Genomic DNA, 25,206 nt, shown 5'->3' on the forward strand with positions numbered 1-25,206 from the left:
AAAAGAGTCAACTCTGATGTCCTGTGGGAACATATGCAGCTGCACTGTCATAATGAACATAACTGTGCATCATTTTGAGTATTAACATGTCTTACAGCTTGAAGTATTATTTTGAGAATCACACAGCGATCCACGTTTTACCCCTGATCTGAAAATGCATCTACACAGATACATACATTTTAAGAAAAGCCATAATAAATTTTATGAATGTCATCAAATGACAACTTCAGGATCTTATAATGACTGAAATACATCTTGAGAAGACCGAACTCAGGGGGATCCTACATGGAATCATTTATCAAGTGGTGTGACATTTGTCCTTGTATCTTGATTTCACATTCTTACTGGTAGGAACTTAGATGCAAGAGAAGACACTGACTAAAATCAGAGATTGTCCTCCATTGCCATTCTTCTTGCACTTACTTTTATTCTTAACTGAATGTTGTCTTGTTTTAGAGTCATGTTCTGGATTAAATTCCTGCAATCCTTTGTGTAAACTGTAAAGCATGTTGTTACTGTTTCAAATTGTTACACAAATAAAGTTAGAATAATTATCTATGAGGAATCGTACATGTTTCTGAGTCACTACATTCTCTCCAGAGACAAAAGCTGCAGCTCAGTACCAGTCAAATCATTTAAAAGACGTGTTTTTAGAAAAATGAACCCATCCTGGTGAAAACTGGTGCAGTGTGCTGTTGTGTCTTATCAGATACCACCACTAGGAGTCGCTAGAGTCTCAATATTTTTTTTTGGCACTTTTCAAACTACATTTGTACCAGTCTATCAAACACACAGAAAAAAAAACCCATATAGTTGTCTTCTGGTTTTTTTTAAATCACAAAAATCAAACATCCTTTGTCTTCAGTCATTTCCTCATAGTCTGCATCAGAAATCTGAAACGTTGAGCTTATTAGAGTTTTTTGTGTATAATTTTTGTAAAGCTGGAAGCATTTTTCCATATTATGTCCATTCAGCAGCAGTGCAAAGTGTAAAATGTAAAATCACGGAGAGCAAAACGGCAGCATCAGGCGTCACACCACTGAAAGGAATGTCAATGCAGACATACAGTAAATCTTTATATAACAGTGTAATCAAAATAAATAAAGGCCAATATAAGACAGGAGTGGTGAACAGAAACACCTGAGGGCAGAATCCATCAGTCCACGGTGGGCTTTACTGGGCTCTCTTCTTGTATCTTCTCATGTGTCCTGCTATTGCAGCGGCGATCTCTGTATTTCTTTTGTTTTGTCCAAAATAGTCCACAAACTCTCCGTCGGGATCCACGAGGTACATGATGATTGTGTGATCAACCTGAAAACGACATGAGGAAGAAATTACACAGCTTTATCTCTCAATGTAGGAAAAATCCTACATTTATTTTCTTACACGATCCTGTTATTACGAGCAGGTTGCAACTCACTATGTAGTCGTTGTCTTCATCTTTGGGCCCCTGACTGAAGTAAACTCTGTAGGCTCTGGAGACTTCCTCAACCTGAGCTGTTGTCCCCGTCAGACCAATCAGTTTTGGGGAAAACTCTGAAAAATACACGACAAAAAGGAGCTCCATAAAGACAACAATGAAGATCAAAGTGGACAAGATAAATAAGGCTGCCATCAGGTGACTTTACAAAGTCACATGTGGATTTGTGGAAGGTGCAACAGGTTCTCACTCCTCTGAATGAAAGAATTGTTCACTGGAATGCAGAAGTTTATGGTTACTGTGGTTAGCGATGCAATCTGATACCATTTCCTTAATTAACATTAACAACCAATGGCTGAAATGACTCTAATACAGTGAACATTTTTCCCATGTACTGGGATTACTCATTTTAAAACTAGTGACATTTTGCCAGGCTGTCTACTACAACAGGAAGAAACTCGCTGCACCAAAAAGTTGATGAGTCATTGGGTATCATTACAGATGGAATCAGGAAATGCATTGCTGCACCATCTCAGATTTCGTTCCGTGCTTTTAGTACATCATCGATCTCCTGTTTCACTTCTCTCAGCAAAGCACCTGCCAAAAAGTGTTTAATTAAACATGAGGTTTACTGTGATGTGTGGTAAACTATCATCATCGCACCATAAACACCGTACCATGTCATACAGATGAGTCCCTGTCAGCAATTCAGCATGTCAATATAGCGAAACGCTGCAATCCTAGCTGGCTGTTTTTGCCACATGTCAAATTCTACTGATGTTGGATGCCTCAAAAGTTGGTGGAATACAGACCAAAGATTCCAAAGAAAGACTTAAAGGAACATTGCGGGCCCAATACCACCCGTATTTGAATATTTTTACCTTTCACGTACGCAGCCATGGCCTCTGCTGTGTCCCTTTCAGGATCGATGGTGATGAGGATCGGTGTCAAGTCAGGAAGAGTCTTTATTTTGTCTGTGGAAAGACAAACATGGACGGTACACACGTGGACAAAATTGTTGGTACCCCTCAGTTAAAGAAGGAAAAACCCACAATTCTCACTGAAATCACTTGAAACTCACAAAAGTAACAATAAATAAAAATTTATTGAAAATTAAATAATCAAAATCAGCCATCACTTTTGAATTGTTGATTAACATAATTATTTAAAAAAACAAACTAATGAAATAGGGCTGGACAAAAATGATGGTACCCATAACTTCATATTTTGTTGCACAACCTTTTGAGGCAATCACTGCAATTAAACGATTTCTGTATTTGTCAATGAGCGTTCTGCAGCTGTCAACAGGTATTTTGGCCCACTCCTCATGAGCAAACAGCTCCAGTTGTCTCAGGTTTGATGGGTGTCTTCTCCAAATGGCATGTTTCAGCTCCTTCCACATATGTTCAATGGGATTCAGATCTGGGCTCATAGAAGGCCACTTTAGAATAGTCCAACGCTTTTCTCTCAGCCATTCTTGGGTGTTTTTGGCTGTGTGTTTTGGATCGTTGTCCTGTTGGAAGACCCATGACCTGCGACTGAGACCAAGCTTTCTGACACGAGGCAGCACATTTCTCTCCAGAATGCCTTGATAGTCTTCAGATTTCATCGTACCTTGCACACTTTCAAGACACCCTGTGCCAGATGCAGCAAAGCAGCCCCAAAACATTACTGAGCCTCCTCCATGTTTCACCGTAGGGACAGTGTTCTTTTCTTCGTATGCTTGGTTTTTGAGTCTATGAACAAAGAGTTGATGTGCCTTACCAAAAAGCTCCAGTTTGGTCTCATCTGTCCAAAGGACATTCTCCCAGAAGCTTTGTGGCTTGTCAACATGCATTTTTGCAAATTCCAGTCTGGCTTTTTTATGAGTTTTTTTCAGCAGTGGTGTCCTCCTTGGTCGTCTCCCATGAAGTCCACTTTGGCTCAAACAACGACGAATGGTGCGATCTGACACTGATGTACCTTGGCCTTGGAGTTCACCTTTAATTTCTTTGGAGGTTGCTCTGGGCTCTTTGGATACAATTCGAACGATCCGTCTCTTCAATTTGTCATCAATTTTCCTCTTGCGGCCACGTCCAGGGAGGTTGGCTACTGTCCCGTGGGTCTTGAACTTCTGAATAATATGAGCCACTGTTGTCACAGGAACTTCAAGCTGTTTAGAGATGGTCGTATAGCCTTTACCTTTAAGATGTTTGTCTATCATTTTTTTTCGGATGTCCTGGGACAATTCTCTCCTTCGCTTTCTGTTGTCCATGTTCAGTGTGGTACACACCTTTTCACCAAACAGCAGGGTGACTACTTGTCTCCCTTTAAATAGGCAGACTGACTGATTATGAGTTTGGAAACACCTGTGATGTCAATTAAATGACACACCTGAGTTAATCATGTCACTCTGGTCAAATAGTTTTCAATCTTTTATAGAGGTACCATCATTTTTGTCCAGGCCTGTTTCATTAGTTTGTTTTTTTAAATAATTATGTTAATCAACAATTCAAAAGTAATGGCTGTTTTTGATTATTTAATTTTCAATAAATTTTTATTTATTGTTACTTTTGTGAGTTTCAAGTGATTTCAGTGAGAATTGTGGGTTTTTCCTTCTTTAACTGAGGGGTACCAACAATTTTGTCCACGTGTGTATATTCAGCGAAAAAGGGGACACCGGACGTTAAATTATGTTGCGTCTTATAATAAAAACAGATTCTGTTACCTATTTCCTCCACCACCTCAATCATTTTCTCTATCTCATCTGGGCAGATGTCAGGGCAGTGAGTGAACCCAAAGTAGATGAGGATCCACTGACCAAAGAAGTCTTCACTCTTTGAAGGCTTATTGTTGTGATCAATTAGAGAGAACGGACCGCCCAGCGCTGCTTTCCCCACCGATTTGGTTCTCTCTTTTTGGATCACTGCAAATTACAAAACCATACAGTTAAAAAGGCAGGTTATTATTATTAAGTCACCACTCTTGTGTCACTATTATTTACTACTCTTTAATCTTTAACACCAAATGTTGAGCTTCAGCTATAAAACAATTGCTTTATTCATTAAATTCCCTACATGGTTTTGCATTCTATCATGGCCCTGAAGTAGCATGAAGTTGCTAAGTACTTACGCTCCTCCTTTTCTTTTTTGAAATATTTCATCGCTCCCAGCAGAGTGCCTCCAATAGCAAGTGTTATTGCTAACGATTTCCACGTCACAGGCTTAACAGTGGGGAGAATAAGAAAAGAAAAGGCACGATAGGAACAGGCACATTGTTGGATTATTCTTTGTGTCAGTGTTTACTGAAAGACTGAAATACATTTTGAGTTTAAGAAGTCTTTTCGATTGAACTGTGATACAACCTGTGGTTAATGTAAACGTGATCATTTTTGGGAATGTTATGGTAGTAATAAGGCACAGTAATTTATAGAAATGCCAACATAAAACACCTGCATTAGCTTTTGCAGATTAGATCAATCTGACTACTAAGGCCACCAGATGTGGTTGCCATTTCCTGCATCAAGAAAAATAAAATTAACTGTACGTCCTCAGTCTCAGTCCTGTCCTGTTTGAGAGAAGCAGCCCTTGAAACTGAGCCAAGCGGTCAAAAATTTGAAAAATCTGAGTGGATCCCCATCAAACTATGAAGTTTCAACACTTTTGACACTTACCCCAGATTTCTTGGCTTTACCGCCTGATGGGGGCTGAGGAGGCAATGAGGAAAATGTTCTCGAGCAGTTCTGACTGAGCCACTGTGTTGTTCTGCAGGTGTGTCTCTGGTTCACGTTCGCCTGTTAATGACCAACCACAGTAAAAAAGGGATACGCTTGGATTAAGACGCAGGTATATCACAATATAAAGCCTTTAGTGTCTGTTACGTTATAAAAAACACAACAACATCTTGGCATCAGGCCAAACTCCCTTCAAACATTTGCTTAAGGTGGTGCTGCTGCATGGAGAGTCAGGAGGCATGACTGGAGTAGCAAGTTATTACTGGCAAAAACAAAGTGTTTTTTATGCATTGGTTAGACTTTAATAATACAGCGTTTTTCAAACTAGTGGAAAGAAAATTTCCAAGGAACACATGTATTCTACTGTAGTTTGTCTATTCGACACGTATGTAAATTAGTACATATAAAACATATACAAGATACAACCTTATTTGCAGATTTAAACAAACAATTTCAGAAAGCTTTTAATACATAAAGTAATTGTCTTAATGTAAGGAGTCAGTCAGTCGAGGTTTCTTTGTAATATTTAGTCTCAAAATTAGTTTTTCTTACTCTCCATGTCTGTAACATTTTCATGTTTTCTAGTTTTATTCCTATCTACAATCTGAAGGTTTTCATAGAATATTAAATTTCTTAAAACATGGAGAAAAACACTTTTGATTCTAACGTGCCAACAAAAAGAACCAAGATATTTAAGCCGCCTTCATCCAATATTCAGATTTTTGTCCTGGAAATTGTTGCTAATTAATGCATTCTGAACGTGTAATAACTTCTTTGCATATGAAAAACATAATTCCAGATGACTTGTATACAAAAAAGAATGTAAATTTTCTTGTAAACAAATTTCCTGTTAATGTTTACTAATTAAAGTGTGTACCCTATTCACCTGTGTTTTTTTTCAATCCAGGCAGCTAATATGACTAGCATCTCAAGTCATTACCCGCAAAAAATTGCATTTTGTTCAATAATTCAGAAGTTATTAGCTGCAAACTGTTACATTTCTCTTAATAAAACGACAAAACACGTTGAGGTACACAGAAGATTAAAATAGGGTTCTGAAATAAACTGAAACTGGTGTTTACATAATGATATAAATGTGTGTAAAACTGACAAAGACGCTGAAATGCTCAGTAAGTTTTGGCTAGCTCGCAGGTGTGCTGGCTACAGAAATGCAACCGTTAATTTAGCTAATTTCTGAATGGAGTTTGATGTTTCCTCTGATGTCAGCAGCCTCGAGCTTTGACCTACCAGGTAGCAGTGGAGCCTCTGCGGGGACAGCGTGTGTTTCAGTCCGGCTTCTCTCTGTAAAACGGTGTGTGTGAGTCTGACGGCTCGGCTCTGTAGGGCTTTGCTGTGGACCAGCCGGCAGCCCAGACTGTGATATAAAACACTCAGAGCCATGGTGGACCTTCACAGAACCACTGCGGAGACCAGGAAGCGGCTGCAAGTTTCACAAAACGTGATAAAGCAAGGGGAAATACGGCACAGAAACTACTGTTCTGGAGTCTGTTTTAGTTATTCAATATCATTAAAATTGTCAATTTGACGCTGAACCAGCTGCTCTCAGATCAGTGACCGCAGTCGTTATTAAACACAGGAAGGAACGTCACACGTCTTCTTCTGGCACACTATTAGCGATTGCGGTCTCTGCTGCCACCTGCAGGAATCCTACTGTAAAGACACAAACGAACTGGCAGCTTCAATGATTCAGTTTGTTTACTATATTATATTATATTATATTATCGTCAATAAGTTAAATATGTTGATAAATGAAAATACAGATTTAAAAAAATATAAAAAGTATTAATTCGAAAAAACATTATTTTTTCTCTTTACATTTTTTTTATTAATTTCCCTGTTTAATAATTTCTGTATTTATTTATTTATGTTTTTATTGAGCAATTTCTTTCTTTCTTAATATGGCAGTTTTGGTCCTCCACAGTGCTGCAGGTGGAACGCTGTTCGAGATTATTGTGGCAAAACTAAGCGTCTTAACAGAACAAAGTCAACCAAAACTTCACAGATAAAAGTTTTCATTCATGATCTCCTCATGTTCCAAGAGAGTTGTGGGTGAGCTGGTGTGCTTGAGCTACAGTGAGTAGGGAAGGATGGGTGGAAAGAAAGGTGGGGACTTCATATATCTACAAAAAAAACCCTTCTAAATAGAAATCTTTGATACACAAAGATGAGTCTTTTGAAGTTTAATTAACAAGAAGATGAGGATTTTAACAAAATTACAAAAGCAGCATTCTTGGTTCAGGATTTTCAGTCAAAGAACAAAATAAAAAGGAATGTTTTGTTAGCCACAAAAGGCAAGACACGGACGTCTAAATTGCAGTTTTGCAATGTGAAGGCCAGTCTGATCTTAGCTCCTTGTTGATGTAGTAGTAAAGCCAGGCCACAAAGGGGAAGACTGTGATGGCAACAGCTGTGGAGACTCTGAGCATCCCGACAGGAGCTCTGCGGGAAAAGAGACAAAGACTTTTTTAAAGTGACACGTCTGATCAGCAGCATAAACACCTCAAATGGTCAAATTTTTGACATTACCTTCCAGAGTGACGGCACAGGAGAAGCCAAACAATGGTCAACATGAGACCAGAGAATTCTCTGAAGGGGGAAAACAATTAAATGCCCATTCATCTTCTTTTTAAAACATACTTTTAAATTTATGGCCTATTTCAAAGGACATTATTGCCATTAATTTAACTAAGTAAACAAATCTGATACTGATTTTGCATTTTTGAATGATATCTGGGAATTGCCATCTTCCATTTTGGCCACACTTTACCATTTTATACAAGATCTTTGGGATCTTATAAGTGCAAAAAAGCGCATATAAGTCTTGTGAGTTGAAAGTAAATCTGTCTAAATTAAGTTTTAATCAGACTTGCAAAAACAGCATTTTTCAGATCACATCAGGTGTTGTGTACCTGCCCTCCTCCTGCTGGAAGATCTGTGTGACTTTCTTCTGGTAAATCGTCCATCCTAACATGGCAACGACCGAGCTGGAAATCATCACATGGAGATCAGCAACACGTCTCCAGGGCAAAGTCTCTGCAATGCAAAGCCAGGGGGGGGGGGGGGGGGGGGGGAATGCAATAAAGCAAAAGTGAAGAAGTCAAAGTCTGCTATCACCTGTACAGTCAAGATAAATCCACTTGATGGCGCTATGAGCTCTAAAAAATAATGCACTGGGGTAGAGTTCAACATCCTGATAAGTGAAGAAAACAGGAAATTGAGAAAGCTGACAAGTTCATGACCTGTGATCCTTGCATGGAAGATTTTTATTCTTCACAGACAATGCATTTAAGCTAAAATTTGAAAACAGAAAGTAACTGTTGCACATCTAAACTTCTATCTGTACCTGTCACATGAGGCTTGAAGCTAATAAATGCACACAGGGCTGCAGGGATTGCATAACCGACCTGCAACAGGAGCATGGTGTTAAAAAAAATATCAGACAAATACAGCAAAATTTAAAATAATCAGAGAAATGGCTGCAGTTCTTACCATCCATAAACCAGCGTCTGGATCATTGATCTGCAGGAGACCGAGACACAGTTACTGATCACAGTTCACAGAGCTGTAGAGAGAAATACAAACACACCAACCTGAACATATGAAGCCAGAGCGAAGAACAGAGACATGAAAACGTTGCAGATTTGCCAAATAACAAGAAGCCATGACTTCTCGTTGCAAACTTCTCCCATCGTTGATCGGAACCTCCCCGCCCGGCTATTCGGGACGTAACGACAACAGAAAGCAGACGCACTCACCGCTAGTCCCGATAGTCTGATTAGACACTGAAGGTTCGCTCGATTTTACAAAGCCAGCCGAATCGTATGCTGATTTTTTAACCTGAACCCCGATTATCGAATTATTTAAAGTTATTATTACCAAAATAAGCAAAGCACATAACAAAACCTACATTTACCTCTACACACGTCCACAAATCACAATGATAGGTGGATGTTTATTGGCATTTTGTAATTTTCTGTTGTATAATTACTAACACTGCACCTAAGGGCGCAGCAAGGTGATTGCGACTTTATTTTAACACGTATGTAATCTAAATATCTTCTAATGCAAGAATAAAAACAATACACGTGTAGTGCAATTGAATATATTTGATTAAATCTTGGATGTTTCTGACCTGGACGCCCCGGTCAACAAAACGAGCATACCTTTCTAAACGCCGCAGTGGTGTCAAGTTAGCTAAAAAGCAGAAATATAACATCCGATATTTCTTTACAAAATAATATAGCGGTGAATGTAAAGTTAAAAAAAAATGTGTTTATTGCTACATGAAATGGCTTTTAATGGTAGATGATAGATGCCACTGTTTTTCTTTTGGCTACATTGATTTTTTTTAATGAGTGCTTAGAATGACATAATTTTTTGGGAATATTTTGATTATGTCTATCTGAAAATATAATTACATGCATGTAAAAATTTTAAAAACATTTATCAACACTGACAAAACTTTTCTAAAGGCATTTATACTATTATTTTGTTTTCCACTGCACCAGCAACTGTATTAGTAAATCTCCTATGGTGGAAAATAGGAAAATATATTAACTCAAGCAACTTTGAGGCGTTAACTGAATATTTCCTTTTTTTTTCTAATAGGGAAATATTCTATTTTTTAATATTATACTTCGCTATATTTGTCTGACAGCTTGGGATACTCCTGAGATGAAGATTTGACACAAATGATAATATCACAAGCTTTTAAAATACAACATTTAACTTCTGGGTTTCTTGCTAAAAGCATTGTTTTGGGTTTACATTTCAGATGTCTATGATTAGTTAACAGATCCACAAAATAGTGATTTTTCCCTGTTAAGTTCTCTCATGGTCTAAGTAAACATGGAAAACATCCAGCATCTCACCAAAAGTTAAACATTAAAGAAAAACATTAAATTGATATTCTTTTTTGTTTTATCTCTCTTCTCTTTCTTCACATTCGTGTTTGGAGCCCTCAGACTTATCTGCTGTCCCTGAATATAAAACCGGATAAACTCAGTCCATCTAGAGAGGTTACAACAGTAATAAGCTGCAGACACAATAATGTTTCACTAATATTTTTTATTTAATAGTTTACACAACATCTGGTGGACATTCCCTACAGGTTCCCAGAACGTTCCTGTTTGCTGGAAATTGAGTCTTTTTATTTATGATCTGAATACTGAGGACCAAAACAGCCTTAATGAGAAGTTAACATTTTTTTCAAAAAATAATCAATAAATACATGAATAAAAAATCTGATATATATATATATATATATATATATATATATATATATATATATAAAGAAAGAAATGAAAGAGGAGACAAAATAAATATAAAACAGAAATGAAATAATTACTTAAGAAAAAAGTTATTCATCAAATCATTATTTTTCTTTTTCTGCATATATTCACTTAATGTAAAATATTCATATTTTTACTTCTTATCTGAATACTATATAAGAACCAAACTACCCCAATGAGAATCAAACAATTGCTTAATAAATATGATAGAAATATAATTTAACAGAAACAAATAATTCAGGGAGAAAACACGAAATTTAAACAAAAATGAATAAATTGCGGGAAAATCTATTCTGAAAAGAAAAGAAAAATAAGTTTTGAAAAATGTGTTCAGAAAAGTTGCAGGCATGTTTATTGATTTTTCTATTATTGTTTACATATAATTAATCAGTACCATTTTCAATTCCATATTTCTTTTTAAAAAATATTTTACATAAAATTCATTTCATTATTGATCTATTTATAATTACAGTAGCTTCGTTCCTCTGTAGCCACCACTGCTACAGTTTAGCTAACAAAGCTTTCTCCTTTGTGAGATCAATAAAGTCTGTCTTATCTTATCTTAGCTATAAATCGAGCATTATCATTTAGCTAAGCTACATTGTGTTTTATTTTGAAACCAGAGGAAGTAGACACCGGTGTGTGTCCGCCAGCAGCTGTCGGTGAGTGTGTTCGCTCTGTGGGTGTTGACATGTCGGTGTCACTCGGTCAGCTGATTGCGGCTCGTAAAGCCTCTTGGTTAGCCAGTTTAGTTAGCTTAGCTTAGCTGGATGTTTGTTTTTGTTAACGTTAATACATAGGCGGCCTTTAGCGCAGCCAAGAAGTTCCAGCGGTCTTCCATTAACTTCATAAACTCCCGTACGGTCGGTAGCTGCCGGTGAGGCTGCCGTTAGAGGAGCAGCGGTGACCGAGGCAGGAGGGGGAAGCGGTGAAGTTGCCTCTCCGCGTCTCTGCATTGCAGCCCGGCGCTGCTGATGGAATTCAAACACACAACAATGGCGACTCCCAGTCCTAACAACTCAACAACACCTAGCAGCCACAACAGCAGCAACAACGCGGGATCTGCGACGCACCACCACCAGTCCCAGTCCCAGCACATCACCACCATGAGCAGCATGCAGGGTAAGAGCCCGGCGGCGGGGAGGATGTGGCCGAAGCTGGAGCTCAGTGTGCTGCAGTGAAGGTTAACGTTAGCCGGGCTAGCCGTGGGAGGCTCAGGCTACTCCCAGGGCAGAAAAAACACTCCCATGGGAGCGGACTAGCAGGCACTTATCTCCCAGGAGGACGGTTGTTACTTATCCCAGTTATTCAACGACAACACATATTTTGCTTTTAATTGCATTAGCTTCCCTTGTTGTTACCATTTCGTTATTTTTTAGCCCCGTTACATTCTGTTCTTTACTGCAGCGCCAAACTCCATTCAAAAATGCTAATTTTAAATCGCAACAATATTTCTGTAGATTAAATAAGCCGCTTAATTTTTTTTCTTCTTTGAAATATTACAAACCGTAACGACACACTATTCCGCAGTAATTAAATTAACGTTTCTTCATTTAAGAGGACTGCAGCAGCCTTGGCATTCAAGCTGTTTTTCCACACAGTTACAGTAAATCATACTTGAGCTATTTATCAAAACACCTTCACAGCTAAGATATATATGAAGTAATGTTACAGTGTGTGTTTGTCAGTGGCAGTATGCAAAACAAAATCAAATAGATGTTTGATCATGAAGTTTGACTGGTTTCCACTCATCCTCTACACATTTGTTAAGCAGTGAGTTCATGTAGTGTCTTTAACAGAGTGTTGAAAGCTGAGGTTGCTTTGTCTTGAAACATCCAATCCAGTTGCAACACTAAACCAAATGCTCATTGCAATGCTGTATTTTTGTACAAACACTCTCTCATTTTAACTTTCAGAGTCCAACACCTGCTGGAGATGTCAGAGTGAAACAGGTAGCTACACACTTCACTGACTTGGTAGATTAGGATAACTAGTTTAATTTGATTACAAATCCAGTTTTTTTTTATTCTAGATTAAATAAATTCCAAGGAGAAATCAAGGGGAATTTTAATCACACCTGCTATACTCTTTGATTTTTACAACTGTTCTCGCTATTGGTATAAAATGTCCTGAATGATGATTTTGAATATTCCTTGTATAGTTTGGAATCCATGATTTAATCAATGGTGTTGCATGCTAATTTGGATTCCCTGGTACCCTCCATTATAATAAAGTAGATGCTACTTTAGTCAAGCCTAACAGTAGTGATACCCTCAACTTAAATGCTTTGATTTATTTAATTTTAAGTTCTTAATTATCTCACATGTAGACCTGTTGTGTAATCTTGTTTCCATTTACATCTCCCTGATTGAATTTCATTTTTTACCCTACTGCTGCTAACTAATGATTCCTAACTCCTGACACGATGCTGACTGATGGTGAGCTGCCCCAAGAAAAATATAAAATGTTGATTTAATCTGTTTTTCTGTCCAAACCACATCACGATGGTAATTCATCCTCACTCCCAGATCCCCTTTTTTGTTTGACCTGCAGGTTGTTTTGCCTCCTTCATTGACTGACTATTCTCCATGTTTGTTTCCGTTTCATGAAAGCGCGTGCATGCTAATGCATTACCCTCCAGTAAATGCATTTAACCCACGATAGGATGTTTGACGGCCAATTTCTGTGATTATGTGCCAACCTTTTGGAGTTTTTTTGGACGAAGTGGGCAGATTTGTGAAGCGAAGGACGGTGAAGTCATTCTAATTAATCTTGACTAAGAGCTGGCAAGTTGAAGGTGAAATCTAAGAAAATTAAAGCTGTCTTCTCACCTCTAGGGTTTCAGATAAACCTGTCTGGAGCTCCCCCAAGTAAGCCAAACCTCTTTTGCTTCAGCACCAACAGTTCTCATCCCTTTGTTTCCGCCTGACAGTCTGGTATGGGGGAGTCTGTCCTGCTGTCCTCAACTAATCCAAGTCAAAACTTCTGATGGGTTCACGCAGGCTTGTGCCGTGTCTTACTGCTGAGGCTGCAGCTTGTCAGAGACATGATGCATTTATAGATTTTTAGAGGCTTAAAACCTTCTCCAGAATATCTGTGCTGCACAAAAGGCCCGTTTATTGTCTTGTGAGAAGCAACCACAGTGAAGGTGTATCTGTTCTCATCGGCACAAGCCTCAATTTCAGAGCTTCCATTGATATTCTGGCACCAATCCTCTCAACAGATTTCTCCCCTCCAACCTTTGCCCCTTCTCAGTGTGATAGAGAAGCTCTGCCAACTAAAGAAAAGCCCGATTCAAGCCTGTAATGGAAGCTCGACCTCACCGGTTTTCAGTGTGTGACTAACCAGCCAAAGTAGTGTCTGTAGTGTTGTCACATTTCCCCAACTGGTTTGTCTGTTTTTCTTTTTTTTTTGTTGGCATGGGTGCACTTCGGCATAGCACTTGCTTGTTGAGACAAGGTACACACACTCTGAAGTTGTCATTTCGAGCGACGCTTTGCACCAAAGCCTGTTGGAATTCCGGCACACACATTCTTGTGGTGTTTTGGGTGGAGTGAGCTGTCCTTCAGTTCAAGGTGAAATCAAAGCAGTTGGCCTGAGAAGCATGTTTCCATCCAGATAAATATTAGAGGTTTTCTATTTATTTCCTCCCCCCCCCCCCCCCCCCCGTTTCATGTTTACCTTTTGGGTTTGTGTGTCTGCGTTATGAATGTGGGTGTTTTTAGCAGCATGTTAGATTTCTGTTTCTGCATCAAGATTGCATTGATTTTGAGATCCTTCCAAAAGTGTGCTAACAGAACAGTGGGGTTTCAATTTGGGAGTTTTATGAGGATATTTATGTGCTACGTGCAATACAAATAACAGCCATTTTATAAAGTAGCTGCTTCCCAAACCTTTTACTTCACTGTTGGCACACTTTTGGAGGTGTGTTTAATGAGTATTTCAATCCGTAATTTTGAAAGAACCAGAACATCACGCTGATAAATAACTGAATGTGATGCTGCTGCTGACGAGGTGACACCACTATTAGTCAGGGTTGTGCAAAAATGATGATGCACGGACAGTTAGAAGACATTCATTTGTTATTTGTCAGAGATTTGGTCGCATACTTTGCACTCAGATCCCACTTTATCAGGTCGACGGAGCTAAAACGGATGCGGTTTAATGCAGCAGTCCTGCAGTAAATCCTTCCTTAATGAAGATGAAACTCTTTTTAGAGGTATTGATTCAACTGAATGGTCATTCTGGAGGATGCAGTTTGTGGAGCGCCTCAGTCACTCAGTAATGACATATAGTGCTGTGCAAAAGTCCACGGCCCATTCTAGATGTTTTAAATGACATTGATCAGTCAGGCAGAACTACCTTCACCTACATTAAGAGCAAGGAGTCCTGCAGCAGATGGAGACAGAAAAAACACTGAAACAGAATAAATCCACTAAAGATTTATGGCAAAATGTGAAATATTTTGTAACTGTCCAAAATGACATATGTGCATTTATAGGTATCGATTGATGATAAAATGGATAAATATCCTGCATCCCTAATTCATAGCAGTGGTATTTAAAAGCTTTTGTGCAATAGTCTTTATTAGCATTGCAGTATAAAAATTGTAAGATATCAGGTGTTTCTGTTGTTTTTCTCATCTGATTTATGTCAGTGAGAGGAGGCAGAAATAACAAATATGTTCATATAAAATAATACAGCTGAACAGTTACGTAATATTCTAACCTTCATGAAGGAGGATTCATTGCAGAGCTGTTGCATTAGACTGCCAGCTGACTGTATATCAAAGCAGGGCTTCCTTTAAAATACAAATGAGGGATCAGGATTGCCTATTTTCTTAAATGACTGCCATCAAACAGTTGTGCTTTAATATGAACTTGGTTTTGCAAGAAAAATGGACTCTGTTATCACAGATACCTGTGCAGCAGCGTAAAACCTGCTCTGGCATCTGGAGCATGGTCATAGTCTCAACAAACCTGTTCTGTTATTGAAATGATGAGAGCTATACCATCAGAGTTGCATTTATTTTGAGTGAATGTTGCAGCATAAGTTTATACATTGCTCAAAAAAGCCTGGTTTAATCTTTTTTAATAAGGCCTGACTTAGCTTGACACTGTAGATTTTAGGAAAACTGTACAGTTATTATGGACTGTTTTCAGTGGCATCCACACTTGGTGCTGTCGTGAGCATTTGTAGCAGCAGGATGGTGTCTATTTGAGTATACTGCAGTGTGTTGATGCTGATCCAGTGGAGCTCTGGGTCACAGAGGAATAAGACATACCAGGCTTTGGATACAACTACATTTTTTTTTTTTAAATCTCTCCAGCCTCATCATTTGATTTGCAAAATGTTCCTTTTGGTGCGTACTTGTTGGAAATGCGACATACGCTGATGCAGAGGTTGTTGGTTCTCTGAAAAGCATGACATCCGTTGGTTTTAGTGAACTTGGACACTTTTTTTTGTCTCCTCCATCCCTCTGTTGTCTCATTTTTAAGCTTTGTGTTGCTTCACTCACTTCCATCCTGACCTGTCATGTGGGTTGAGTTTGGTTTCTGTCTTGCTCCATCCTCAGCGCTTGTTGCATCATTTCAGCTCTGATTGATGTTTCTCCTCCCGCTCAGGTAAACGTAAAGCCCTGAAGCTCAACTTTGCCAACCCTCCGATCAAACCAGCGACTAGGTTCACACTGAACACGGCCGGACCGCCCTTTCAGAACCCACACATGTGAGGCGACTTTCCCGGGTTTTGTGTCAGTTCAGCCGTTTTTAAAAATTAAATTTAGCTCATTCGGTCCTCCTCTCCCTGCGTGTTTTCAATCGTCAGAGAGAGGCTGAGAACACACAGTATCGAGTCATCAGGAAAGCTGAAGATCTCTCCGGAGCAGCACTGGGACTTCACGGCCGAAGATCTCAAAGATCTGGGCGAGATCGGCCGAGGGGCTTACGGATCTGTCAACAAGATGGTGCACAAGCCGAGTAACCAGATCATGGCGGTCAAGGTGATCTTTATACCTCTATTATCTGTCTGAGCATGAGAACAGTGCCTGTTAGATGCGGATTGAAACATTTTGTGTGCTACGTTATTGTTTTTGTTGCAGAGAATTCGGTCAACAGTTGATGAAAAGGAGCAGAAGCAGCTGCTGATGGACCTGGACGTGGTCATGAGGAGTAGTGACTGTCCTTACATCGTGCAGTTTTATGGTGCTCTGTTCAGAGAGGTAGAATAAAGTCGCAAAATTACTGCGTTGATTTGTCGATGTTTGACAAAACTAAACTGAAATAAGTGACTGAATTTCTTGTGTTTCAGGGGGACTGTTGGATTTGTATGGAACTTATGGCTACCTCGTTAGACAAGTTTTACAAATTTGTATATTGCTCGTTAGACGACGTGATTCCAGAAGAAATATTAGGGAAAATAACATTAGCTGTAAGTTGTTTTTTTGAGCACATCAACCTGTTTTCAAAATGAGGAGCTTTTTCTTCGACTCCCTGCTCTAAACCTCTTTTTTTGTATTTTGCAGACTGTGAAGGCACTTAACCACTTAAAAGAAAACTTGAAAATAATACACAGAGGTAAGAGGACACCGGATCATTTCCATGTTCCTGTGTGTGTGTGCTACGTGTGTGTTTTCACCGCCTGGCTCTCTTCATTCAGACATTAAGCCGTCAAACATCCTCCTGGACCGGAACGGCAACATCAAGCTGTGTGACTTTGGCATCAGTGGTCAGCTGGTGGACTCTATCGCCAAAACCAGAGATGCAGGCTGCAGACCATACATGGCAGTAAGTAACAGTTTTAAATCAGCTTGGCCTTCACGTTCAGCGAGCTCTTTATTAGAAACACCTGCTTCTTCATACTCTATCCAATGAGTCAGCTGTGTGATGCATCACATCCTGCAGAAACAAGTCAGGAGATTCAGTTTGTGCTCCCATCAAACATCAGAATGAGGGAAAATGAGACTGAAATTGTCTGTGGCTAGTTGGAGAGCTGGATTTTCACCACAACAGCATCTAGAATTCCTCAGGATGGTGCATCAGTGAGCGTCAGCTCTGCAGACAGAAACACTTTGTTGATGAGAGGTCAGAGGTGAGGCTGGTTGGAGCTGCACCAGCTCAGATAATCTTTACAACTGTGTTAAACAGAAATGCAGCTCAAACTGAAGAGCTGTAACAACAGAAGACTGCATCAGGTTCTTCCTGTCTGCCAAGAACAGAAATATGAGGCTGCAGGAGGAGCAGACTGACCAGAACGATCTCGTTCGATGGTGCCGACAAACGGAAATGACTTTTAGCAGTTTTCTCATTTTCATTGTTTGTGTTCTTCTTAACCAGCCTCTAATAACAATTTAAATTTAAATATGCCAAATAAATATTACTTAATGAAATATGCACATGTTTGCATTCATTTCCGAAACACAACACACATTGGATTAAGGCCTAATCCAATGTTCTGACTTCTGTTTTGGAAGAACGCTGAGGTTAGCTTAATGATTAAGCTAACCTCAGCGTTCCTGTTTTCTTGTTTCATTTTATTGACAGATTAGGGCTAAACATTTGTACAGAGGGCATGTATCTCTTTTTATTACTCCATAAATCAGAAAATATTGTCAACAACCAGAAACACCAGAGTTCCATGTTTTATAATATGTCTGTGACGAATAAATGAAGGAACCTCTCTGTACATTGCTTTAAAGCACAGATAGGAATGAAACTGGAGGTCTGGTTCATGTCAGTGCTTCTGAAGTAGACATTTCAGAGTTGAAGAAAAATGCTCTTTTTGAGAAAACGGGCATTAAAAATATGTAGTATATTTGAAATAAACAAAATGCTGTAAAAAAAAAAAACACACTTAAATGTTTATTTTGGATCTGGAAAAGGAAATGTTATCAAAGCAAAATAGCACAAACTTGACCAGTGCATGAAAAAAAATCATGTTGCTGCCTGTAGTGTCGCACTCTGGAAAACCCAGTGCGTGGTTGGAAGGATTTTTTCAGTTCTTCTGTGTTTGAATATTTTGGGGATGTTGCTGCTGATCAGACAAAAGAGACACTGCTCTGGGATCTGAGAAATGCTGATGGCTACAACATTTTGTATTGCAACTTAAATGAATGTAGAAACTCGTCTGTCTTTCCTGCTTGTATTTTGTGTGCGCATACTTGCATGGAGCACCAAACCTCTGACCGTTCACAGAGGTGATCTCATCGTGGCGTCATCACTCGGAGGTTATTTTCTGTGGCAGGGTTACGTCAGCAGGGCGCACCTCCCTCTGCTGCTCCTTCCGCAGCAGTTTCCATTCTAAATTTGGTTAGGCACTATCAGGACCCAGCGGTACGCCACCTCCACTCACACTCTGCCCTCTGAAAGGCCAAGGCTGGCTGCTTCATTCATGACTCGGTCTGAACCAAGTCACCCAGCAGCTTCCCACGACCGTGAGCTCACAGCGCAGGAATCTCAGCTCCAGTTTCTTGTTTCCAGCTGGTGCACTCGCCAGGTGTGTGATCACCGCGCTGCTGGTTTCTGCAGGCTCAGTGACGTAGTGCTGCTGACTTCAGTGCAGCTGGGGAGCCTGACTTACTGTTTAGTAATGTATAGAGAAGATACTCTTTACCTCAGGCTACAGTCACGTGTGGGATGCAGGTGGAAGTGAGATTTTACAGAAGCAGTAGCTCTTGTTTCCAGATTTTAGTGGTTAGCAGAAAGCTTGTATAATTTGCTTGTTTTTATTTTCCTGTAGACAAAAGCTGCTGTTCATGTTCATCATCTAATATAATTTGAACTTCTTGTACATTCTTTTCAGACATAAAAATATCGAACTTAGCTACATCATCAGTCCTTTACAGTGAGGATATTCTGTAATTCAGACATAGGGCACTTTGACATTAATATTCCTCACAGCTTCTTTCAGATGGAGCCAAGTCAGCACTGGAAAGGTCCACAGTACAGCACATAATATTGGTGACAAAAACTTCCATTGTGATACTGGAGAGCTTTTTAAATTTGAGGAAAAAAAAGACTAAATGTCAACTATTAGCAAGCTTTTTCAATTGTCCAAACAACCAGTAGGGTAATTTATTTGTGCTTTAGTTAACACTGAAAATGTACAGTTACTGTTGTTCCCTCCCTGCATAGATGCCTCTCTTTATTTGGAGAAGCTTGTGTGAATTCTCCTGCTTTTTGCTGCTTGGTGTATTTAATTTAATTTCCTTTATTTTAGGAAAAACCCCTAAACAGCTGGAAGCAACAAACTAAACCTCAGCTTCTGTTAATGTTTTCTTACAACCCAAACTACATTAATTAATGGTGAATCTCATCAATCTGAGCTGCTATAGACTGTCTTCATCGATGTAAAGTTTTATTTCTATGGATGTTTGAACAGAAAACTTGAAGTACATGCCTTGTGTGTGCTTATCCAGTAGAGTGACTGCATGTGGTTCAGACTTGCCATGTTAAACATGATATAAGAATGTTGCTAGAACGGACCTAGGAAGGTTGTTAAGTCACAACTTAAGGCAAGGTGCATATTCAGACTTGAAAATGACATGTTCAGTTGATCTCTGGTTAATTTAAAAGAGTGCATGTCTGAAAAGGGGTGGGCCTGGGATCTTTCTGCATGGAGTTTGCATGTTCTCCCTGTGCATGCGTGGGTTTTCTCCGGGCACTCCGGCTTCCTCTCACAGTCCAAAAACATGCTGAGGTTAATTGGTTACTCTAAATTGCCCGTAGGTGTGAATGTGAGTGTGATTGTTTGTCTGTATATGTAGCCCTGCGACAGACTGGCGACCTGTCCAGGGTGTCCCCTGCCTTCGCCCGAGTCAGTTGAGATAAGCTCCAGCACCCCCCACGACCCGAGTGAGGATAAAGCGGTGTATAGAGAATGGATGGATGTCTGAAAAGGGACTATATTGTCTTCTCATGCCATAAAGGTTGTTTTCATAAGTGAGGTTGATAGATGGCAATAAAATGATCAGATAGTTGTATTTGAAACATTTATCTGTAATAAAAACTGTCTTATCTCCAGACATAGTGACTGGTAGGTTCATCTTTCCATCGCCTCCGCCTGCATATGCTCGTATGCAGTGTTTGCTCGTCATTTATTTTACTATTTCAGTTTTGTTGTGGTGACCCAGAAATGAGGTGTTGTGAGGTTTAACACTGTGAAAAATGGAGCATAAGTACACTGAAGTTTGGTTGTGGTTTAGTTTGAGTGAGAACGATGTGACCTTTGGATGTACTTTTGCGCATTTTATTAAACAAATATTCATCCATTATGAGTCGTCAGCGTCTGCTGGAAGTTTCCTTCAGCGTATCACAGCAACAAGAGATGTAAAAGATGCAAAATCATCTCATTTGAGAAGCTGAAACTTATAAACATTTGACATTTTAACCCATTAGGTTGCATTATCTTATTAAAATGTTTTTTAATTGCTTCCTCACTAATGTTTATTTGTGCAGAGAGTGTAGAGACTAAAGCTTCCCCGTCTTGGCAGATGTGAGGAGGCTCTATGCAGTCGTCAGCTGCTGCTCTATAAAACCCATCAGGGCTGTATCACAGACCGTCCCACTCTGCTGGGTGACATCAGCATCTAATTCAGGCCTGTAAATGGGCCAGCAAGGTGCTTCCTCCTCTCTGCACAGCAGCAGCAGATTTCTGCAGCCGTCTGACACACTTCATTACCGCGGCTGCTCTGTGTTTGGTGATGAAGTGAAAGGGAGGCTGTAAATGACAGAAGCAGTGTTAGAAGGCGGGAATGAAAGAACACGCTGCTTATTTGTGAGCTCCGGAGCTGATGGCATCTAGTTGTGCGGGTGAAAACATGCCCAGAGGTGATGAGCTGGTTTGGTATTCTCCCAGGTGAGTTTGTGTTGCAGAGGGCCCAGTTTGGGATTTGGAAACACCTGTTTCTTTTGGCATTAAAAACATTTGAGCGGAGGTTTGTGACATCATAAAATCCCAGTTAAAATCTTTGGCACACCTTTGAACGTTGAAAGTGTGACTTTTCTGCCCTTAAAGTGCATTTTCTGTTCATAAAAGACTTAAAAGCTACGGGGCTTTAAACACAACAAGCACAGTGACATCTGGTGGTTTGATGAACCTACAGCTCCTTTTAAGACCAAAGTACAGTTTCGGTTATTCTCTTTAAATTGAATTAAGCTGGTTGACACAAGCTCTGACAATGTGTAGAGTGCTTTGGTACCTTTTCTCAAGTGGCGTCAGAACTGGGGCTGTAGTCAACCAGAGAAAATTGTAGCCGATTGAATTGGCAACTGCTCTTCAGCTGATCAATTAGCTTCATCTTGTCATTATTCTTAGAACGATTTGGAAATATACTGCAGACAAGTTAGCCTCTCGTTTTTTTAGATGACATGCCAAGTTAGGAAGATGTGAGATTTCTCTGCCTTTGTTGACCTGCAGATTGCAGTTGATTCATAGCTTCATCTCGCTCACCTTTCATTGGGCTCAGCTTGCAATTTCCACGTGTGTTGTGCTGTTTCTGAACCCAGATTTTAAAATCAGTTCTTGTTTGTTTTTCAGCCAGAGAGAATAGACCCCAGTGCATCCAGACAAGGTTACGATGTCCGCTCAGATGTTTGGAGTTTGGGAATCACACTGGTGAGTTTTACCCTCATAATGTGAACATATTTAAAAGAACTGAAGAATCTACAATATCATTGTTCAGTATTTACATTAGAAACATTTGTCGAATGTGAGCACTGATTCTGGAAGAAAAACAAAACACATCCAAAGAACCTTGTTGCCGCTGGGCTCCCACAATGTTTTATTAGCTATTCTGCTGCACAATGTATCGATCGATCACATCTTAAGGCAAAAACAGGTTCTCACATCTCGAAGAGCAAACAGGTAGTCGGATCAGAATGCAGCCACTATTGATGAAAACACCGTTTATTGTGGGAGCTCAGCAGTGTGTGGAGCTTTTGCAGTAAACCCAGCTGGGCATCATATCCCACAGCAGAGGTGGTAAGACACCCAGATCAATGCTGAGCTGTCTGAGACGCAAGGAATGTGGTCAAATCTTTGACTGTCATGCAAAAATATTGGTCTTAGATCTCAGGCTATCATAACTAAGAACCTGTTCCCCTCTAAGCTAAATTTGATCCCCAACAAAGGTTTGGAGCTTGAAAACTGTTAGTGGAACCTAAATGATGACCTATATGGCAACATTATTAATAAAAAATATCATTTTTTTGAAAAAGTATTCAAATAAAAGCAAAATATGGTATTTATTTTGACCAGTCTTTTACAATGAACAAACTTGATCGTTGTTGTACCTTTTGTTTGTACCTGATCATGTTAAACCATGAACACGTTTCAAAAACATGTTTCTTATGGTCTTTAAACTATTCATCTGCGACATGCAGTTCCAACATAAAAAATTAACCTAATCTAATCATACAATTGCAGTATTTCATCAATAATCACTATATTTCATGTCTTATTTCAAAATAAAAGCAGGAAAATAAACATTTGTTCTAACCATATTCTGTATAAACGAAAATAAGAGAGAAGTGTAGAAACAAATTACAAATGGAACGTAAAACCTGTGGGCACTTGGAAGAATGTTGTATGAACTGATTCTAGTTTTTTTTTTGTAAACTAAATGATTAGAAAATGAAAATGTTCTGTTTTCTGTATTAGGATTTATAGCAAATATTACCTTTTTATCATGCACAGAAGACATCTGTACGTCTAGCCATGGTTGTGCTGTTTCCAGTGAGGAGCAGGACTTTATATTGATGTTAAAAATGAGTTCTCACTGAGTAAAAATGTGACAGAAGCAAAAAAAAAAAAACACGCAGAAATTGCTTGGTTCTCAGAGGGTTCAATGTGTGGAATAGAACCTCTGCTCTTTTCTTCAGAAGATGAATGTCATATATGGTTGAAGTTAATGAATTTCAAGATGATGAGGTTGTCTTTTCTTCATTTTCTACTGTGAAACGCCTGAGTTTTTCTCATTTGATTTGTAGTTTGTCAGTGTGGCTTTATAAACACGTCACATGTGCATGTTTCAGTATGAGCTGGCCACAGGACGGTTTCCCTACCCGAAGTGGAACAGTGTGTTCGACCAGTTGACCCAGGTGGTGAGAGGAGACCCGCCGCAACTCAGCAACTCAGAGGAGAGGCGCTTCTCACCCAAATTCATCGCCTTTGTCAACGTGTGGTAAGAAATGACTGCCTGAAATGTATCTCGCTGCATTGTGCCATGTGCAAAGGGATTTATATGATTTTCTAATCTTGTGTCATTCTGCCCCCTTGTGGGGAAACAGCCAAACTGCTTCTTAATGGGGTTTTTTTTCCTTTCCGTGTTTTTATTAAGCCTTACAAAGGAAGAATCGAAAAGGCCAAAGTACAAAGAGCTACTGGTGAGTTTGCATTAAATCACTGTGATCCTTTTAATACTTCTCCCAGAAATTTGTTTCTGATGTTTCACCTTTTTTTTTGTTGTCCACTACAGAAAGACCCGTTCATTCAGATGTACGAGGAGCGCTCGGTCGACGTAGCCGGTTACGTCTGCAGGATCCTGGACCAGATGCCAGCTTCCCCCAGCTCCCCCATGTATATGGACTGAGAGCAGGATGAGACACATCAGTGAATATACACAACCCTCTGCAACAACAACAGCAACAAAGAAAAAAGGCAACTAAGTAATCAAAACAAATCCTCGTGTAAATTTGCTTGGTCCCCTTATTGCAGTGTTAAAAGAGAAATGTAAAGCCTAAAAAAAAAAAAAAGCACACCACTTGCAATAAAAGCGGTGTTCATTTCAGTCATGTCTGTATAATATATTAACTCACTTCTGTTTCTCTCTTGTTCACAAACACACAGACGCACAGTCACTTAAGTATAATAGCAGCTGAATCAATCAATCATGACTCATCTTGATGAGGACGCATCTCAGTGATTAGTAACAGTGATTTAACGAAGAAGACAAAAAAAAAACACAACCTGGAACTTGTATTTATAGAACCAAAAATCATGTGGCATATTTGATTTGGTGACTCTTCAGCATACTGGAATCATGCTATTTGTGAATTGTCCCACCTCTTCCATGTACGTGAATGAAAGCATTGTGTTTGGTATCTTATTGGAACTGTGCTTCTCTGGGTATAAAGCAGCTTAAAAGTGTTGGTGGTCAGAGCCATGTCGGACCTGCGGTCCAGTCAGCGCTGACTGTGCAGTGGGCTCCATGCTGATATATGAATAAAGAGAGAGAAAGAGAAGGGAAAAAGTGTGTTCTGTGTCTTTATTTTTGAGTAAAATGAATGTAAATACAGTATGTCTGTGTTCTGATAACTTTGTAATGAACCAAACAAGCCAATACTTCTGAATAAATACTGTATGAGGTGGATGTACTAAGCTTAACATAGGTGGATGCTCTAAAATGACAGCTGGAAGAGAAAACAGTTATTCCACCACTGTGAGCGCTTTCACTTTTCTGGTTTACATCAGATGTTGGAATCTGGCTACAGGAATTTCCTCACATCCAATCACGGACATTACTGAGGTTCTGTGCTCATATTGTGAAGTCAGGGTTCACGTTTATCTCAGCTGCATATCTGCATTTGGATTTAAAAATATATTAATATAGATACAGTGGCAGAAGAGGTTTTAAAATCATTTACTTAAATAACAGTGTTAATATGTAAAATAGCTCAGTTCCGCAAGTAAAAGTCCTGCTTAAAATACTATGCCTAAACTATACTGGAAGTGTCCAAAGTCAGAGAGATGATCATACATGACAT

The 25,206-nt window shown here is 39.4% G+C and overlaps 3 protein-coding genes across 7 annotated transcripts; 1 reads left to right on the plus strand and 2 right to left on the minus strand.

Moving 5' to 3' along the window:
- Positions 1-407: 407 nt before the first annotated feature.
- LOC110954122 (protein SCO1 homolog, mitochondrial) lies at positions 408-6,734 on the minus strand. Its single transcript, XM_022198455.2, has 7 exons — positions 6,381-6,734; positions 5,073-5,192; positions 4,532-4,622; positions 4,128-4,325; positions 2,302-2,394; positions 1,421-1,536; positions 408-1,311 (listed from the first exon to the last, which is right to left on the minus strand). Exons 1-7 carry the CDS (start codon positions 6,531-6,533, stop codon positions 1,174-1,176), a joined length of 909 nt encoding a protein of 302 aa, XP_022054147.1. The 5' UTR covers positions 6,534-6,734; the 3' UTR covers positions 408-1,173.
- Positions 6,735-7,318: 584 nt separating this feature from the next.
- Positions 7,319-8,918, minus strand: tmem220 (transmembrane protein 220). The gene is made up of 6 exons (XM_051941126.1): positions 8,744-8,918; positions 8,643-8,672; positions 8,497-8,557; positions 8,063-8,186; positions 7,680-7,739; positions 7,319-7,592 (listed from the first exon to the last, which is right to left on the minus strand). The coding sequence occupies exons 1-6, from the start codon at positions 8,840-8,842 to the stop codon at positions 7,460-7,462; spliced, it is 507 nt and encodes a 168-aa protein (XP_051797086.1). The 5' UTR covers positions 8,843-8,918; the 3' UTR covers positions 7,319-7,459.
- A 2,199-nt stretch (positions 8,919-11,117) lies between these two features.
- map2k4a (mitogen-activated protein kinase kinase 4a) lies at positions 11,118-24,692 on the plus strand. Of its 5 annotated transcripts, XM_022198450.2 has the most exons (13): positions 11,118-11,566; positions 12,361-12,396; positions 13,282-13,314; positions 16,069-16,171; positions 16,271-16,445; positions 16,545-16,664; positions 16,754-16,873; positions 16,968-17,019; positions 17,102-17,229; positions 21,980-22,057; positions 23,476-23,624; positions 23,781-23,826; positions 23,919-24,692. In XM_022198450.2, the coding sequence occupies exons 1-13, from the start codon at positions 11,419-11,421 to the stop codon at positions 24,030-24,032; spliced, it is 1,302 nt and encodes a 433-aa protein (XP_022054142.1). In that variant the 5' UTR covers positions 11,118-11,418; the 3' UTR covers positions 24,033-24,692. The 5 variants fall into 5 exon arrangements, with proteins under 5 accessions (XP_022054142.1, XP_022054143.1, XP_022054145.1 ...); XM_022198451.2 differs by lacking the exon at positions 13,282-13,314; XM_022198453.2 differs by lacking the exon at positions 13,282-13,314 and having other exon boundaries at positions 11,119-11,566; positions 16,081-16,171.
- Positions 24,693-25,206: the final 514 nt, after the last annotated feature.

Source organism: Acanthochromis polyacanthus, chromosome 21, assembly GCF_021347895.1.
Source record: "Acanthochromis polyacanthus isolate Apoly-LR-REF ecotype Palm Island chromosome 21, KAUST_Apoly_ChrSc, whole genome shotgun sequence".
Taxonomy (NCBI): domain Eukaryota; kingdom Metazoa; phylum Chordata; class Actinopteri; family Pomacentridae; genus Acanthochromis; species Acanthochromis polyacanthus.

What these genes read in the sequence shown, in the direction of transcription:
- LOC110954122 (XM_022198455.2), bottom strand. Translation starts at nt 6,533, where the DNA reads ATGGCTCTGAGTGTTTTATATCACAGTCTGGGCTGCCGGCTGGTCCAC. An exon ending in CAAAAAAGAAAAGGAGGAGC is followed by an intron (nt 4,326 to 4,531) that starts GTAAGTACTTAG and finishes TGTAATTTGCAG; the next exon opens with TGATCCAAAAAGAGAGAACC. An exon ending in CATGGCTGCGTACGTGAAAG is followed by an intron (nt 1,537 to 2,301) that starts GTAAAAATATTC and finishes TGTATTTTTCAG; the next exon opens with AGTTTTCCCCAAAACTGATT.
- tmem220 (XM_051941126.1), bottom strand. Translation starts at nt 8,842, where the DNA reads ATGGGAGAAGTTTGCAACGAGAAGTCATGGCTTCTTGTTATTTGGCAA. An exon ending in CAGACGCTGGTTTATGGATG is followed by an intron (nt 8,558 to 8,642) that starts GTAAGAACTGCA and finishes CTCCTGTTGCAG; the next exon opens with GTCGGTTATGCAATCCCTGC. An exon ending in TTCCAGCAGGAGGAGGGCAG is followed by an intron (nt 7,740 to 8,062) that starts GTACACAACACC and finishes TTCCCCCTTCAG; the next exon opens with AGAATTCTCTGGTCTCATGT.
- map2k4a (XM_022198450.2), top strand. Translation starts at nt 11,419, where the DNA reads ATGGAATTCAAACACACAACAATGGCGACTCCCAGTCCTAACAACTCA. An exon ending in ACCAGATCATGGCGGTCAAG is followed by an intron (nt 16,446 to 16,544) that starts GTGATCTTTATA and finishes TTTTTGTTGCAG; the next exon opens with AGAATTCGGTCAACAGTTGA. An exon ending in TAGGGAAAATAACATTAGCT is followed by an intron (nt 16,874 to 16,967) that starts GTAAGTTGTTTT and finishes TGTATTTTGCAG; the next exon opens with ACTGTGAAGGCACTTAACCA.